At 41.9% G+C, this 18693-nt stretch overlaps 2 protein-coding genes across 3 annotated transcripts; both read right to left on the reverse strand.

Annotated features, from left to right (window-relative positions):
• Positions 1-7586: 7586 nt before the first annotated feature.
• LOC123327454 lies at positions 7587-18693 on the reverse strand. 2 transcript variants are annotated; one of them, XM_044923874.1, is made up of 2 exons: positions 8044-18693; positions 7587-7973 (listed from the first exon to the last, which is right to left on the reverse strand). In XM_044923874.1, the coding sequence occupies exon 1, from the start codon at positions 13828-13830 to the stop codon at positions 10441-10443; it is 3390 nt and encodes a 1129-aa protein (XP_044779809.1). In that variant the 5' UTR covers positions 13831-18693; the 3' UTR covers positions 7587-7973; positions 8044-10440. The 2 variants fall into 2 exon arrangements, with proteins under 2 accessions (XP_044779809.1, XP_044779810.1); XM_044923875.1 differs by having other exon boundaries at positions 8040-18693.
• Positions 9115-10047, reverse strand: LOC123327452. Its single transcript, XM_044923873.1, has one exon. The coding sequence runs from the start codon at positions 10045-10047 to the stop codon at positions 9115-9117; it is 933 nt and encodes a 310-aa protein (XP_044779808.1).

Genomic DNA, 18693 nt, shown 5'->3' on the forward strand with positions numbered 1-18693 from the left:
GCTATACAATTTTATAGCTGGCTTTAATTGGTCCGATCTTTACTCCTGCAACGTAATGGCGGATGCGATTAATATGTTTTATACCGCAATGAAATCATTTTTTTACTCTTGTGTTCCGATGTACTATCCGTCAATCTCAAAACCTCCTTGGTTTAATAAAGAGTTGACACACCTAAGAAATGTAAAGTCCAGACACTATATGAAATTTAAAAATACCGGTTCTCAGTCCATCCTTTGTAAATATTTAAGCGCTCGGTTAAACTTTACCGTGCTTAATGCTCAGTGCTACAAAAATTATTTAAACCGTTGTAAGTTCCAGTTTGCACAGGATCCGAAACAGTTTTATAATTTCGTTAGCACTAAGGGAAAAACAAGTTCTTACCCTTCCTCGCTATTTTTTGAAAACACTACGGTTACATCGGATCAGGCAATAGCCGATCTATTCGCCAAGTTTTTTCAAACAACATATTCAACTTTACCTCATTCCGAACAGCCATACTCTTATGCGGTATCTAAGTCGAACCTAATATTTTGCCCCACTATAAACGAAAGCTCACTGCTTAACGATCTTCAGCGTGTTAAACCGGTCTATTCGCCAGGTCCCGATGGAATCCCTGGCTGTGTGCTCAGATTCTGTGCGGAAGCCTTGTGCAAGCCTCTACTGAAACTGTTTACCTTATCTTTGGAATCTTCACAATTCCCTCATATATGGAAGGAGTCCTTTGTGATTCCTCTTCACAAAAAAGGTAGCAAACTGGATGCAAGCAATTACAGAGGAATCTCTAAATTGTCGGCTATCCCAAAACTTTTCGAAAATGTTATCACTCCTCATTTGCAGCACCTTTGTAGATCAATCATATCACCGTGTCAACACGGTTTTATGAAACGCAGATCTACAACCACTAACCTCTTGGAGCTAACTTCTTTCGTAATACAGGGTTTCAAAAATAATCTTCAAACAGATGTCATCTACACTGACTTTAGTAAAGCATTTGACTCTGTTAATCATTACCTTCTAATAAAAAAACTTGACCTTATAGGTTTCCCTGTTGATCTTCTAAATTGGATTTCAAGCTATCTGAATGGCAGGACACAACAAGTCCTCTTTAAAAATTCGTTATCTTCTATTCTCCGAGTCACATCCGGTGTCCCACAAGGGAGCCATCTTGGTCCGCTTCTTTTTACCTTATTCATTAACGACCTCCCCTTAATAATAAAACATTCGCGTGTACTTATGTACGCAGACTATGTTAAATTATGCCTCCAGTACAAGGACACTTCTTGCCATTTGGACTTACAATCCGATCTAGACCGATTTCAAATATGGTGCCGTGATAACATATTAGACTTAAATAGCTCCAAGTGTAAAGTTATGACCTTTTGTCGTGCCAACCCAATACGCACGACTTACACTCTAAGTGGGTGCTCTCGGGACAGAATAACACGAGTTGATGATCTTGGTGTTCTTCTGGACCCAAAACTAAAATTTTCTGACCATATTTCGTCTATTGTCAATAAGGCCAGGGGTGTGCTTGGTTTTATAAAAAGGTGGTCTAAGGAATTTGATGACCCTTACTTGACTAAAACCTTATTTATTTCATTAGTCCGTCCGATTCTCGAGTACGGATCACCTGTTTGGAGTCCACAATACGCAGTCCACTCGGACCGCATTGAATCGTTCCAAAAAAACTTCTTACTTTTTGCCTTCCGGCGCCTAAATTGGGATGCAAACCATATATTACCTCCTTATTCCAGTAGATTACTTTTAATTAATTTTCCATCCCTAGCTAACCGTAGAACTATGCTTGGAACAGTCTTTATTTGTAAGCTTATTCGTGGGGATGTTGAGAGTCCCGACTTGATTAGTCGGCTTAACTTCTCGGTTCCAAGTAGAGTCACTAGAAACTATATACCCCCTATATAGACCCTTACAGAGTTTTATGTTCTGACTATAATAGACTTTATCCTATTATCTGTAATCTTGACTCTCTGCCGCTATTAAAGCAATCCATTTTATCTTTTCTATTACATAATTATATCTTACTAACACTAATATTTAACATAGTTATTAATTTCCTCGTTCCTATTCTATTTTTTATATCGCGTCTATATCTTCTCGCGAATCGAGCCGTACGATACACGGCAGCGCCCCTCGGTCGGTTGGGCGGGAGGTGTGGCCGTCGGACCCGTGCGAAAAAAAAAAAAAAAAAAATAACAGAAAGACCTCTTAATTATTATAACAGACAATTCGAATTCATAAAAGACAATTTTGACGACGTCCAAATAATAAAATATTTCCATAAAACCAGAATTAAAATCAGTTATAAAGAAATGACTGATACCCTTGCTAAAGATATCATTAAAGAATACATTTGCACTAAGAAAAGTGTTATTTACTTTCCTGATGAGATCGACTTTCAAATATTTCAAAATGCGTATATTCAAATCATAAGTCCCGACAGTTTCACTAAAACTATGAAAACTAGTAGTAAATTAATAGACATTCAAACATACGCCCAATTTAAAGAAATCATTCTCAAAACGCATAAAGAATTAATACACCCTGGTATAGAAAAACTCACACTTCAGTTCAAAGAACTTTACTATTACCCTGATTATCAAAAACTTATCCATAACATCATAAACGAATGTGAAATCTGTAACATCGCTAAAACTGAACATAGAAACACAAAATTACTCCTTGAAACAACCCCAGAAACCTTTAGTCCCAGAGACAAGTAAGTCATGAATTTTTACTTCATAAACAATTCCTATCATGTATTGACATTTATTGTCTCTCCCTGGTAGAAGTAAACAGAAGAGATTGGCTTGAAACTAAAAGAGCTATTTTACGCATATTCAACGATTTCATAGAATTAAAAGCCGACAAAGACTCCGCCTTCATGTGTATTGCACTTTAACTTTGGTTCAGAATCAGAAGGAGTAACTCTAAATATAACAACAAGTAAAATTGGAATCTCTGACATTGATCGATTTCATAAAATCGTTAATGAAAAATTAAGAATAATAACAAGCGATAAAAAATACTTTACATTTACAATCGCAAAACAAAACACAACACAACTGGTCGAACCCCATCAGACATCTTCATTTCCAGGAACCCCTTCCTATAATACTCAACAAAATAAAGCAAACAAAATTGACAAACTCAATGAAAATAGACACGACTTTAACATAGACAGAAACTTCAAAGAATCCCCTCTAGTTAGATCAAAAACGACTAACCCATTCAAAAAGACAGTAAATTTAAGACAAATAGATGATAAACAAATAGAGGTAGAAATATAATACACTATAAGTCTAATTTTAAAAAGAAAAAGATAATTAATAAAAGTAAATATAATAACGATATTTCCAGGCCTAATGAACGGTATAAGAATTGTAAAACGAAATAAACGCAGTCTTCTTTACCAAGAAGATAAAGAAGAATTACAACAAAAAATAGCAGACATTTCTAATAATAATGTACAAATAAGCGAACCTAACCACGTAATAGAAGTCATTAACCAAGGAATCGAATTGACCAATTATTTAATTAATTAATTTGAAGGAGAACAAATGATAAATTTAATTATTTTCATTTCGTCAAATACCGTTGCTAGTTTCAGGTCTCTGTGCAGAGTGGTGTTTCAAACAAACCATTCGTTTGGCACCCATACTTCCAGTTTGGTGCTAAGATCTGTTTGTAAATTGTCAGCTTGTTGGATAGCGACAATTTACTGCGCGAACAAAGTAGCCAGTAGTGCTTCGCCACCTTAGCACGTAGGCGCGTTCTGATGTCGGTAACATGCTTGGAAAATGCGAGTCTGCGATCCAGAAGCACTCCAAGGTACTTTGCTGCGTTCGGCTGTGGTACGGGGGCTTCCTCGATGTAGACGGTCGGTGGCGTTCTCCGCTTTAAAGGAAAGCAGACGTTGTTGGATTTACTTCTATTTGATGCCAATGTTCCAACGTCTTGCCCATTCCGAGAACCGCTATGCAAAGTCCTGGATACCATCGGCTGCGTCGTGCGTCATATAGAGTCTGGACTTTACATTTCTTAGGTGTGTCAACTCTTTATCAAACCAAGGATGTTTAGAGATTGGCGGATAGTACATCGGAACACAAGAGTCAAAAAATGATTTAATTGCGGTATAAAACATATTAATCGCATCCGCCATTATGTTGCAGGAGTAAAGATCGGACCAATTAAATCCAGCAATAAAATTGTTTAGCCTCCGAAAATTTGGGGATTCGCTTTGTTGACTTTTCTGAATTTACTTTTAATACCGTACCTAAGTCGATTTCCACCTCGAAAGTAGGATGATATTGATCTTCAGGTTGAGTAAGAGGTGCTACCCTAGACAGAAACACACTTTCAGGACTTGTTACAAAACATAGATCCAATAGTCGACCAAGAGAGTTTGGAATATAATTAACTTGCGACAGGGATAAGTCGAGCAAGCCGTCAATAAAGTCATGTTGTGCTAAAGGGAGAAGGATATTCGATTGTTTTTCTGGGGACCACATTGTGCCAGGTATATTAAAATCACCTAGAACTACCAAATGGTCCCTGTCAGAAAGTTTATTCAAGATGGACTGGATAGCGGACAGATGATTCTGATATACTGGGAATTCAGAAGATGGCGGAATATACGAGCACGCAATATAAACTGATCTGTCGGAAAAAGACAGCTTTACACATACGAATTGCGAGTTACGGGAATCGTCCAAAAGTAACTCCTCCGACGCGAGGGTAGATCTAACCGCAATTAAGACTCCACCTCCCCGTCTGGAGGGACCGTCAAACCTATATATAGTGTACATACCTGGGAAGACTTCGGAGTTAAGTATCTCCGGCTTTAACCAAGTCTCTGTGAACACTATTATATGGGATGCAAATGAAAGACTATCACAATACAATTTGATTAATTTACTACTCAAGCCTCTAACATTTTGATAGAAGATAGAAAGATTTGTTGTTAGTTTTTTGAAGAGGAAGAAGATGAAGAGGCGGATGGTGCAGTGGTCTGGCCACGTGAGTTTAATTCCCACGGGCACCTTTTTCTTATTTTTGATCTTAGCTTCAAACTCTTTTACCACCATACTATCCGGCCAAAAATCACCCGAACATATGGTCGAAAAGAGCTCGTTTGGGACAGTTATCTTGAAAGATGATATGTCCCTAGCATAAGAGAAGTTAAATTTTTCCACTTTTATATTATCGGCTTTTGTTTTGTCTTGTATACAAGACAATACATTAGATTATGTTTTATCAGGGGAAAGCAGAGAAACGAAAATTTGTTTCTTTAGTAAAACCACCGCGAGGGGTTTTGGCCCTGCAGACTGTATTTCTGAAGTGCCAACTTGTGCCGGTAGTCCGGACTCAATGTTCCCTTGTGGTGGTAAACTAATCGGGACAGGTAGAATCACTGGTTGAGAGACCAGTGCAGACGATTCGGAATCTTTAGCAATCCCACGGTGGGCTCCCTCCACAGCGGATTGATCGGATTGCTCCGAATCTTTTTTAGCTGCCGATCTTAGCAACATCTGCGGATTTGCTGCGATTGACAGCTGATCAGTTGTGGAGTCCTGTTGATCACTTGCCCGTGGTTGCGGGGCCTTAGGCAGCCTACCACCAGCGGCTTTTTTGCGCTTTGGAGTTTCATCTAACAGCTTTAAGCCATTAAGCGCGGAAATAAGATCATCAGCTCGACGAAAACTATCTCTAGCTACGCCAAAACTGTTGATCAGTTTTTCATCTCGTTCGCAACCACAAGGCAAGCGTCACAACAGTAATTTAGATTTTTAGGTCATCACTTGTACGGCAATTAAAACCAGCGCACTTAGTATGCACCATTCTATCACATAGCCAACAAGTCATTTTTGGCTGCTCAGGTTTTATAACCGGGCAACAATTTTTATAAAAGCAGACAACATTTACGGTTTCCATGTTTATCTGAAATTAGACCACTGTACACGAAAACACAAGACCAAAACTTTCAAGCGAGCTGTTAAAAGAACCGCACGAGAGCAGTTTGCACGCTGAGAAATTTAGATTTTGTGTGGGAGAGCGAAAGAGAGAGAGAGTGAGAGCGAAAAGTGCAGTTTGCATGCAAAAAACAACACCAAACACCACTGCGAACAACGCACAAAAAGGGAGAGTAAACAAAACACAAAGGCGAAAAATGTAAAATACTTTGTATATTTGTTTAAACTACTGCACAAATCACAAAAGAATCACTCGCGAAGCGAACGGATCTTTAATAATTATTTTTATAATTATTTTTAGATATGATAATTCGTTTGTATATTTATATCTGCACTTCTGCCGCTATTTCTGTCAACGTTGCGCCTCGTGACTTCTCACGCCCCAAAATCCAGAATGCTAACGCTGTGCCTATAGCGACCACCGCGGGTGTCCTTTTACAGTAACTGCAAATTTCGCTGATTTATCATAATAGATTCGGACCGGATACTGACTTAGCTTAAGTCCAGTATCATTGACCTTACTTATGATAACTTGGTGGGTCTAATTGGATGCATGTATTGATTAAAATTAGGTTGGAAGGGTTGAGGACCTTGTGGATAACTTATTCGATATTGACTTTGTGTATATGTATTGAATTTTAATTCAAAATTAATATATTCTTTATAAATTCCCTCACTTTGTGCAATAGTAATTAACGATCTTAAGTCTTTAATATCATGATGAGCAAAAAGAGTAAATAATTGTATTGGTAATTTTCTAATCAGTATTTTAATGGAATCTTTAATTGCTTGAATATAAATTAGAAATTCTAGTTGGTTACCTTCCAGCTGTAATTTCGAATTCAAGATTTGTCGTCGTCATTCCGCTTCTTCGCATATGGTGTCTCCCTGAAGTTCTCCAGTAGTATATAGTTCGGTGTTTCGGGCTTAATATCTGAAATTAGGGTTGAGGGTTGGCCAATCTTCGATCTTCGGAAGTCCCAAGGATCGTGTTAATTGTCCGTCCATGTTCCTTTCGAAGGTGTGGAGGGTCACCTTTGAATGGCAATGCCGACGTGCTTCAGCGAGGTTGTTATCGTTCAGCGCCACATTGTTATTGTAGATTTTTATTTTTACTTATTGTTTTAGAAAATACCTTTTTTTAATGTTGTTTTATTTTTATTTTGATTTCACTTCTTAAAGTATAAAAGATTATTTAACTTAACTTTCGTAGAATTTTATATGTTTGATTTAATTGCTAGTTACCTTTAGACCTTATTTTTGGTGTTGGTATTTGTTTATAGTTTTCTAGTTTCTGGGGCTTGGCATGTGACAGCCAAATCAAAAGGATCCAGGCTTTTTTTTTTGAAATAATACCCTATCCAGACGGAAAAAGTAAAATTTATTTATTTATTTATTATGATATATAGAATATTTTACAAAACTAGACTAACTTAGATAGTATAGCACTAGCTACGGGGCTTACAGCTATATTTATTTACAATGTTATTATATCTTAATTTAGTTTATATCTAATTTGCTAACTAATTGCTGGCTTGTTATGTACAATTGCCTGTTTTGTTTTTAGATTTTGTGGTATAGTTTGGTTTTTTTGAGGAAAAGTATGAGTTTTTGTATGTTATCTGGATTGGGTTTGCTAAGAAGGTGTAGAGGGTTGGTGTTGTTAAATATATCTTGTTTGGCTTGTAGGAGGGACGGGCATGAGTTTATTATGTGGCTTATTGAAATATCACCTTGGCAAAACGGACAAGTTGGTATTGAATTGGGATTTAGGTAGTGTTGGTGGGTTATGTTTGTGTATCCTAGTCGAAGTCGTATTATATTTATTTGGTCGAGTCTGGTCCAATTTGGGTGAGATTGTTTGAGGTAATCGCATGTGTGTAAGGTGTTCGTATTAATAGATTGGTACTGTCGAGCCGCCGACAATACCCAGGAAATGCCTTAAACGCTCATTGGCTTACACAAATGAAGATAGTTTTATTCTATAGGGAAATTATACAGTTTTAAAGGCATTACAAATTTCAACTTATATCTATTCTGAATCTTACGTACCGCAGTTTCTCTTCCCTCACTATTGGTATCGTCAAACGAACTGATCTGGCGCGCAAAGTACCTTAATTTTAAGTAAATCGATGTGACCAATTACAATAACTATAAAAATGCATACATTTAGTATTTAATGTGACCGAGTGCCCTTGACCGTTGACAAATAACTGAACTACTTATCGATAGCCAACTTATCCGTTCCGCGAAATCCCCTCCCCCGTGAAGCAACAGCATTCACCACATCCAGAACGGCTAACTTCGAAGCGGGACGCAGCACTAATTTGGCTCGGTCGCTAGTCCTTACCGAAGCCCGCCGTGGCACTCCATCTTTCCCGGTGAACACCTCTTCAACGACGCCTCTTTTCCACTCCCTGCGTGGTATGGCCGGATCGCAGATGTATACCAGGTCTCCTCGACGCATGGGCTCAACACGCTGGCACCATTTCTCTCTGCGAACAAGTGTGGGCAAGTACTCGTGCACCCATCGTTTCCAGAACCGATCTCTCATCATCCGAGCGATACGCCACTGTTTCCTTGTTGTGCATCTCTCAGATGCCAATTCATCATCTCCAGGAAGATTTGGCACGTTGGGCATTCCTTTCAACAGGTCGTTTGGTGTCAGCAAGTGGTGATCGGCAAGTGCGTGAGCGGGCGGGAATTCACTATGTTCTCCGCCTCGATCAGCAAGTTTTCCAGCACGTGCTCCTTGGGTGCAAGTTCCTTCATCGTATGCGCCAAAACCTTCTTCACGCACTGGACCATCCTTTCCCAGACACCTCCCTCAGCTGGGTTTGATGGGCAGTTGAAGATCCATTCGATTCCTTTAGATGACAACTCGCCCTGTATCTTCACTGGGTCAAATACATCGGTGAATCGTCTGGCCTCTTTATCGGCTCCCACGAAGTTCTTGCCATTATCGCTCCTTATCCTAACCACAGGTCCACGGCGGCACATGAAGTTTCTCATAGCGATGATGCATGAATCTGTTGACAAATCATGAGCCATCTCCAAGTGGACGGCTCTCGTAGTTAAGCAGGTGAATAGCGCCACCCACCTCTTCTCTGTTCGGCGCCCAATCTACACAAGCAATGGTCCGAAATAGTCCTGGCCAGTGAACTTAAATGGCCATCCATTTGCCTCAAGCCGATCCTCTGGCAATGGGCCCATTTTCGGTTGTGTCGGTCGTGCTTTCCGCAACTTGCATACGTTACAGTCAGCCACCACCTTCCGTAGAAGCCTCCTCACGTTAGTTATCCAAAACTTTTGGCGAATCTCGCCGATGGTGGCCTCCACGTTTTGGTGGCACATCCTCTCATGGTTGTGACCAACGATCATTTCCGCCAGTGCACTTTTATGGGACAGTATGATCGGACGGCGAGCCCCATATGGTACGCATGCCGCTGCGTCAATCCTTCCATTGGCACGCATGATACCCTCTCTATCCAAATACGGCGAAAGTCCTGATAATTGGCTGCTCTTGCTGACCGTTCCTGTTTGAGCTTCCTCGCCGAACGCTTCTCTCTGCGCCAGCCGGACCAATGCGTGCTCCGCGTCAGCAAGTTCGACAGAGGTAAGCCCGTGTTCTTCTCGCTCGTAGCGTTGCCCGCGACAGCGTCGAATAAATCTTAGGATCCATGCTGTCGTTCTTACCAGTCGGTTGAATCTCGAGAACCTCTGCCAAGATAGAAGGGGCGCGTTTACCATGGCCAATACAAACTCACCTGACATCTCTTCTTCCTCAGCGGCCTGTGGAGCGCGTCCATCGGTTACAGAAAATTTGGGCCAACTTTCTTCAGGTTCCGTTAGGAATGGTGGTCCGCTTAACCACCGCGAACCTTGGCTGAGGTCCACGCGGCGTTGCGACCTGGTTGCGTCGTCTGCCACGTTTTCGGCAGATGGTAGCCATCTCCATTGGGAAACCTCTGTGGATTCTAAGATTTCTGCCACCCGATTTCCAACAAATTGCTTATATCTCCGGTGAGTGCTGGTGATCCAGTACAGTCGGTCCATAGTGTGCAGCTGCTGATCGCTACACCGTGTTCCTGTTTAACGGTGTCCATCAGTCTAGTTCCTAATACAGCTGCTTGAAGTTCCAGTCGTGGGATCGACATCGTCCTCATGGGAGCACATTTCGTTTTGGAACACACAAAATGTGCCTGCACATCGTCGTTTGCGTATGTGGCCCGCCAATAAGCCGCCGCGGCGAACGCAGATTGGCTGGAGTCCACGAAGACGTGCAGCTGCAGTGTCCGTACACATCCAGCGCCGAAGTAGTAGCGTGGACATCGGAATTCCTCAATGTATTTCATTTCTTGCCGCCAGCACTCAAATGCTGCGGCCAATTCGTCTGGGAGCGGCTCATCCCACTTGACTCTCCTCCGCCAAATCTCTCGCATCAACAGTTTAGCGGTTATCATGTAGCAGCTCAAGAACCCAATCGGATCGAATGTGGACATAACAAGGCTTAGAAACTCCCTCTTGGTAGGGACGCGTTTCCCGTCCATCACACTGCTGGGTACCCGATGGTATATGATCATCCGCAGCCGGCTGCCAGTACATTCCCAATACTTTCTCCTCAGATTCGCTCCATTTAACATTCGTGTTGGATCCTTGTGGGTTCAGAGCTTTGACCACATCTGCCGAACTGGAGGAAAACCGACACAAATCAAATCCTGCGTTTGCGTGTATTTCTCTCACCCGTGACGAAACGGCGACAGCATCGTCCTTGCTCATGAAACTGTTCACATAGTCGTCCACATAGTGGTACTCCTTTATCGCCAGAACCGCTCGCGGATCCGTACTACTATATTGCGAAGCGTTGACGAGCTTCACATAGTCCGCTGCACAAGGAGAGCAAGCTGCTCCGAATGTCATGACCTGCATCTCGTAGGTGTCCGGGTTCCGACGATCCTCTCCATTTCTCCACAAGAATCGCTGGGCACATCTGTCCTGTGGCTGTATCAGCACTTGGTGAAACATCTCCTTAATGTCTGCACATACTCCAACTGCTCCTTCCCGGAAGTGGAAGAGCACTGCTGGTAGGGATTTGTAGCGCTGAGGGCCTTTCATCAGCGCCGAGTTCAGTGATATATCGTTCACTTTGGCTGCGGCATCGAAGACTAGACGGATTTTTCCCGGCTTGTTTGGGTTCTCGACCCCGAAATGCGGAAGGTACCATACCTTGCCGTTGGTGTGGGTTATCCCCTGCGGCTCTAGTCGTCGTGCATATCCCTTCTTGATGTAATCATCCATAATTCCCTTGTATGCCCGCGCGAAGACCTCGTCGCGCTTCATTTTCCGTTCAATGCTGACGAGTCTCTTGAGTGCCATGTTGTAGCTGTCTGGCAGTCTCACCCCGTCGTCTTTCCATAGCAGACCAGTCTGGAATCGTCGGCCTACACGTTTCGTCGTGTCCTCCAAAATGCTTAAGGCTCGCACATCGTCACCAGCTGCGACCGGCGGTGCGGGCTTTACTCCAAAATTCTCAGTTTCGAAGTAATCGCTGACCATCTTCTCTAGAAGATTATCGTGTGACACGGCTAAAAGGCATGATCTCGATACCGGTGGACTTGCACTCCCTTTTACCGGTCCGTACACCACCCATTCAAGTTTGGTGGCGGCTGCAAATGGTCCTCCTGCTCCAAAGCTTCTGGTCCTCAGTGGAATACCCAAATGAGCGTGATCTAAGCCGATCAATATCCTTGGCGTTGCATCGAAGTATGGTTTAACGGGTAGGCGTGCATTTTCCTTTCTTGCCTTAACATCCTCCCGACGCAAGCTTTGCATCGGAAGATTTAAATTCGATACAGCGAACACATTTCGTAGGTCATGGCGCATGGATTTGCCCGTGCCACTTATCTGCAGGCTAACTACCGTAGTGTGCTCTCTGGCGGTTTTGCCACCAAACCACTGCACGTTGAGCTGTCGACTCTCTCCCTTTAGGTTCAGGCTCTGGATAATGTCGTCGTCAATAAGCGTTACGGACGATCCCTCATCGAGCAGCGCGTATGTGTCCACTTGCTTATTCCTCCCGTGCAACGTCACGGGCAAAATCCGGAATAGCAGGTGATCTTCATCCGGGTCAACGCAGCTAAGGTTTCGGTGTGGCGATTCCTGGCCATCCTCGGCTTGTCCTGCTTTTGGCGTTGCAGTCGTTGACGTAAAGGGATTACGTCGGCGATGGCTGGTGTCCCTTTGCAGCTCCTGATCTCGAGTGCTCGTATGCTCCTTCAAGCGGCCGCCGTTCGACTGGGGTAGCCTGGAATTCCCGATTCTATCGTGGAGCAGGTAGTGATGCCTTCTTTGGCACCCGTTGACACTGCATTTGGTGCCCTTCTTGCAGAACCGGGCCATGTGTCCACTCTCCAAGCACGCGAAGCAGATCCTATGCTTCCTTGCTAACTCGATTCTCGCTGTCGGAAGTGCATGATGAAATTCCTCGCAGTCCTTGATCCCATGCTGCCCCTCACATATTGGACAACATTTGTGAGAGTTAGTATCCTTTCCATCCAGACGACTTGCGCTTGCGTGCAATAGCCTTCGCTTCGGATCTTTACTTGCAGCATCCGTGACAATGCATATCAATCTAGCGAGCTCGTGTAGCCATTCGCTAAAATGCACCACTGTTGGATATGGTTCTATCGTAGCTACATGCTTCGCCCAGTCCAACCTCTTGCTTATAGGCAACGTAGCTATCAGCTCCTCCATTAGGGTAGGATTTCCTAAATGCTGAATGCCGTTCTTTGTTGACTTCAAAAACGCGGCGAGGTTGCTCACCTTTGTGGCAAACGGCACAATTCTGGCTATGTTCGGTTCTGATATTGGCAGCACATCTCGCACGCTCTCCAGTTGACTTCGAATCAGTTGCTCCGGGCGTCCATATCGAAATCGAAGCTGCTCCATAACTTCTTGCACATTGTTGGGGTGGATGAGCAGCGCCTTTACTGCCGCTCGTGCCTCACCCTTCAAAGCCTTCACTAGCCTTTGATTATTCTCCAAGGCTGTACATTGATATGCCTCCGTCGTCTCCGTAAACGCGCACTGGAATATTGGCCATTCCTCGGGCTGGCCTTCGAACTCTGGAAGATCCGGTAATCTACGTGGCGTCCATACATTTGGTATACTTGCCGGTGCTGTCCCGTAGGACCCAGGCGCAGTAACCACTAAGTTGCGTTGTGGCTCCCGTAGTGCATCAACATACCCTAGTTCTGGCTGCACCGTGGCCGTAACGTAGCAAGGCGGAGATAGGCTCACTGTTGTACAGTTATTATTCCGTGTGACTTGTTGCCCACTAGTTCCACTCAATTGTGGCTGCAAATTTGCACTCAACTGTGCGAGAAAATTTGCACTCAATTGTGCGAGCAACGGTTCATTCAAAGATGGCGTTACAAATTGTTCCCGTTGCAAATTTTCACTCAACATCTGCGTCGTCGCTCCACTCATAGCTGACGACGTTTCACTCATACTTAGCGGTGTATTCGCCGCACCGTTACCGTTACCGATACCGCTCAACCCGATTCCAACGGGATTTCTTGCGGTCTCTACTTGCCCTTCATTTGCCTTGGCCTTGGATAGTTCCCTTTCTAAGGTTGCGATTCTTTCCAGTAGGTTCGCCACCTCTACAGTTGTGGAATTTGTAGTCTGCCCTGCTTTGGCAGGCTGCGGAGTACCACTCGGATTCTGACCGAGTAATCCACTTTCCTTGGAACTGTGAGGCTGCTGTATATCACTAGCCACACTCGTCGTGGGCTCTTTGGACTGATCTAGTCTGGGGCTTCGCCTCAGCGCCGGCATGTTGCAAATCACAGGGTGCGAATAAAAGAAATGTCGAGCCGCCGAGAATACCCAGGAAATGCTTAAACGCTCATTGGCTTACACAAATGAAGATAGTTTTATTCTATAGGGAAATTATACAGTTTTAAAGGCATTACAAATTTCAACTTATATCTATTCTGAATGTTACGTACCGCAGTTTCTCTTCGCTCACTATTGGTATCGTCAAACGAACTGATCTGGCGCGCAAAGTACCTTAATTTTAAGTAAATCGATGTGACCAATTACAATAACTATAAAAATGCATACATTTAGTATTTAATGTGACCGAGTGCCCTTGACCGTTGACAAATAACTGAACTACTTATCGATAGCCAACTTATCCGTTCCGCGACAGGTACCATGGACTGCAGCTTATTATGTTTTCTTTCTTTTTTGCCACAAGGTCGGTTTTAAGCTGTTTTTTTATATCTGTGGTATTTATGTTTGGGGTGAGGATAAGTGGCATATTGCTTGCTGATATTGCAGCTGGATCGGCTAGTTCATTTCCTTTTATTCCTGAATGGCCAGGAATCCACATTATTTTAATTTTAGGAGCATGTTGCGTTATTAGCGATTGTATTCTGCTTGGGTAAAAGTTGCTATTATTTGTGTTTTGGATTGAATATATTGCTGATAGAGAGTCGGAACAGATAATAAATTTGCCTCTTCGGTTTTTAATAAGTTCTATTGCTTCTAGGATGCCGATTGTTTCGAAGGTAAGGACGGATGAATATGGAGGCAGTATTCCGTATTTCAAGACGTCTTTCTCAGTTGTAATGGCAAATGATATTGTGTAATTAATTTTTGAACCGTCAGTGAATATGAAATTATGTGTTTTGAGGTTATTCTTTGTGTGTTCGTATAATTTTCTGTATTGATCTGGAGATGTTTGTTCTTTCTTATGGATTCTGAGTTATGTGTCTATTAGATTGGGGAGGGTCCATGATGGCCTGTATTTATGGAGTTTTACTGGTTTGTAGAGTAGATTAAGTTCTAGGCTAAGCTAGATTGTTCGGTCTATTATAGGTGTTTTTTTCTTTTTAGTTTTTTAATGCTTAACAAACTTAAGTATTGGTGTGTTTTTGGAGAAGATTAGGTTTTGGGATAGTTTGGCTATTTGAAGGTCTCGATTCATTTCTAAAGTGGGAGTATTTGATTCGTAAAGTAAGTTATTTATTGGGGTAGAGCGATAGGCTCCGAGAGCTAGACGGATTGCGGAGTTAAATGGTGTTTTTATTTTGTTTAAAATGCTTTTGGGAGCATGGCCGTACAGAAACAAACCATACTCTAGTTTGGCTATAACTGTTGCCTTTGCGACATTAAGTAGTGTATGCGTGTTGCAATTAAATTAAAGACTAAATAGGCATTTTATTATATTAAGCTTATTGTGTAGTTTGGGTAGAAGTAAGTTTATGTGTGTGTTCCATTTGTGTTTGTTGTTTAAGGTCATTCCTAGAATTTTTAAGGAAGTAACGGTAGGAATTCGGGTGTTGTTGCAGCTTATCTTCAATGTACAGTGGTAATTTCTGCATATGTGGAGGTGTTGACATTTGGATAGGGATAGCGATGCCCCTGAGTAGGAGCACCAATTTTCTATATCGTTAAATAGGTTGTCTAAGTTGAAGTTTGTATTTGTGTTTTTGTTGAAATTTATTATAAGGAAGAAGTCGTCGGCGTATGCATTAAATTTTTTTTCTATATGTAGGGATATGATGTTAGATAATTTATTGAATGCTATGAAGAATAGTATCACGGATATGGGTGAACCTTGGGGGATTCCGTTGAATAGGGGTAATGGGTTTGATGTAATGTTTGTAGGGCTGAGCTAAGTTCGAGATAAGTTATGTTTTCCTCTATGGTTTGGGCTATTGGAGAGGGGGTATAGTGATGTAGGTTATTTCTATATTTATTGTTCCGGAACTCCTCTGAAAAGTTCCAGTCCCCGGAGAGGTCAAAAAAGTGTTGTGCGAATATGTTAGCAATTTCGTTGCTAGCCAATGAAGTCTCATTGTTTTTAGGGTTTGTGATGGCATGGATTTGTTTTACTGGGTTAAGTTCGCAGAAGCGTCTTATGAAATATATGAAATATATATGTAACTTTATAATAACATATCAAAACATAAAATATGCAAAAAAGTTAGTTTGCTAGTACATATTTTTGTGTATCCGTACAAGCTTGAGTTCCAACTGTTTTTAAAAAGTATTTATAGGACATGAATGTGCTTATGTGTGACCGTCTTATGACAAACTTCTAATACCTGACGTGCCCCTTCTTAGTTTTGCTTATTAGTAATCAATATAACATATTCATATTTGTCTAAAACAAGTATAATAATATACGCTTTAAACACATTTTTTTAGTTTTCATTTAAATTTCAATAGCTTTTCAGTTCATTTTGTTTTACATTAAATATAAATTTATATTTTTTTATATTTTTAAATTAAATTTTATAATTAGACATTGTCAATAGACTTCACTACCTTTCCCTCCTTACGTGGTCTCAACTTTCTTACTGGAGACGATTGTTGTTTAATGTTTTCATTACAGTTTTCACCGACACCGGTGTTTTGCTTTTCCTTTTCATTTAATTTTTTTCTTATTTGATTTAGATGGCGTTTTCTTTCTCTATTGTTTCTTTAAGATGCAATAATATGATCGAGATCCAAGTCTTTCGCTTACAACTGTTTGAGTACAACCTGCCTTGTTTGGATTTTTATAGTCCCTGACCATAACTTGTTGACCTTTTGAAAAACGAACATTATTATTAACTTTATAATTTCTAATACTTTTGTCTTGTTGTTGTTATATGTGTTCTGTCACCAAAGGTGGTTTCAACAACGAAAATCGTGTTTTCAACATTCGACCTAGAAATAATTTAGCAGGTGATTCCCCAGTTGTACAATGAATTATTTTCCTAAAATCCATAAGAAATCTATTTAATGTGATGTCAAAATCACAGTTTTTGTCAAAATTCATGCTTGCATATTCGACTTTTTTACTGTTTTGACGACAATCTCTGCTTGGTCATTAGTTGCTGGATGACCAGGCGATGTCAATATGTGATTTATACCATTAGTGGTCATAAACATTTTAAATTTATCAGACGTGAATTGCCTTCCGTTATTGGAAACTAATGTATCAACTAAACCATATCTACAGAACACTTCTCGTAATTTAGATATTGTGAATGTTGATGACAAAAGACATTTTTGTCTTAAAAACCTCAACCCATTTGGAATATGAACAAACTACAACCATTAAGTAATTATTTTTAATTGGCCTTGCAAAATCTGCATGGATTCTGCTCCAAATTTGTCCATTTGTTTTCCAAGGAATTAATGAAGACTTTTCTGGGCTTGGTTGTTGCTCCTGGCACGGAATACAATTTCTAATCAAGTTTTTAATTTCTAAATCCATATCTGGCCACCATACGTATGAGCGAGCTAATATTTTGGTTTTCACCATACCAAGATGTTTTGTTTATTTAAGACCTGTCCGAGAGGACAATAATTAAATGGTTTGGCGGGTGACTTCACTTAAGGGAAATTTAAATTTAAATTTATTTGTTATTGTTGTGGTAGGTCAAGCGGATGTTTCCTATTTAGTCGTCTGCTGGTTTGGCTGTTGTCCAAAGAGTTTATGGCGAGGTGGTTGGGGTGGTTCCCAAGCCATTTAAGGTATCTCTCGCTGAGCCTGGAGATTTATTTTGAGACTGATGGAATTCCAAGTTCTCCATGTATTGCAGTGTTCTCATGGTATGGATGCGCATTACAGGCGATTCTCAAGCACCTGTTCTGGAACCGCTGTAGTATCTGGTGATTCGAGTGGCTTGCCGTGCCCCACAGCTGAATCCCGTAGGTCGAGATTGGCTTGAGAATTGCCTTGTACACCAGGATTTTGATGTTTTGCCTCAGCTTGGACCTCCTCCCAATGAGCCATTGCACCTGCCTCAGTCGCGCATCGGCCTGTATGTGTTTACTGAGTAAGTGGGGATGCCATGTGAGCCTGCGGTCCAGGGTTAGCCCTAGATACTTGTGTGCGGGCACGTCGGGAATGTTGGTTCCGTTCAGCATGACCGGTGGGCAGTCTCCTCTTCGTAGTGAGAATGTTGTTTGTGTTGACTTTTCCGCGCTCACTACGATATTCCATCTGCTGAGACAGGGATTTAGCACGTCCATTTGCCTTTTTATGATTTCTGAGGCTTCTCGTGGGTTGGAGAAAAGCAGTGTCGTCTGCATATGTGGCTATCGTTAGGTTCCTGGACAGGATAATGGGAAGGTCTGCGGTGTAAAGGGTGTAGAGGATTAGTCCGAGTACGCTGCCTTGCGGAACTATAGCTCTGATCAGTCTGGGTAGGCTTATTCCACTTCCGCATCTGACTTGGAAAGCTCTTTCCTCAGTGTAGGAATTAAGGAGAGTAAAATGGGGTTTGGGAGGCAGGATTTTTAGTTTGTGGAGGAGTCCAGGATGACAAACTGGGTCAAATGCCTGCTTCACATTGAGCATTACAGTGCAACAATACTTATTCTGCTCGAATGCCTCTAGGATGCGTTCGACTAGCCGGTGGCTCTGCTCCGGTGTTCCATGGCAGCGTCTGAAGCCAAACTGGTGATCGGAGATCAATACGGCCTCGTCCAGTACAGGCAATACTCTATGAAAAATTACTCTTTCGAATATTTTGGAGAGGATTGCCAGTAGGCTGATCGGACGATAGGAGGCTAGGTTGGCTTCAACAAACCAAGCCTTACCAGGCTTAAGGAGGACAATAACCTCTGCTCTTTTCCATTCCTTCCGGAAGTACCCTAGACGGAAGCAGCCGTTGTAAATGCTGGTCACCATTT

Source organism: Drosophila simulans, unplaced genomic scaffold (assembly GCF_016746395.2).
Source record: "Drosophila simulans strain w501 unplaced genomic scaffold, Prin_Dsim_3.1 Segkk87_quiver_pilon, whole genome shotgun sequence".
Classification (NCBI taxonomy): Eukaryota; Metazoa; Arthropoda; class Insecta; order Diptera; family Drosophilidae; genus Drosophila; species Drosophila simulans.

What these genes read in the sequence shown, in the direction of transcription:
- LOC123327454 (XM_044923874.1), bottom strand. Translation starts at nt 13,830, where the DNA reads ATGCCGGCGCTGAGGCGAAGCCCCAGACTAGATCAGTCCAAAGAGCCC.
- LOC123327452 (XM_044923873.1), bottom strand. Translation starts at nt 10,047, where the DNA reads ATGGACCGACTGTACTGGATCACCAGCACTCACCGGAGATATAAGCAA.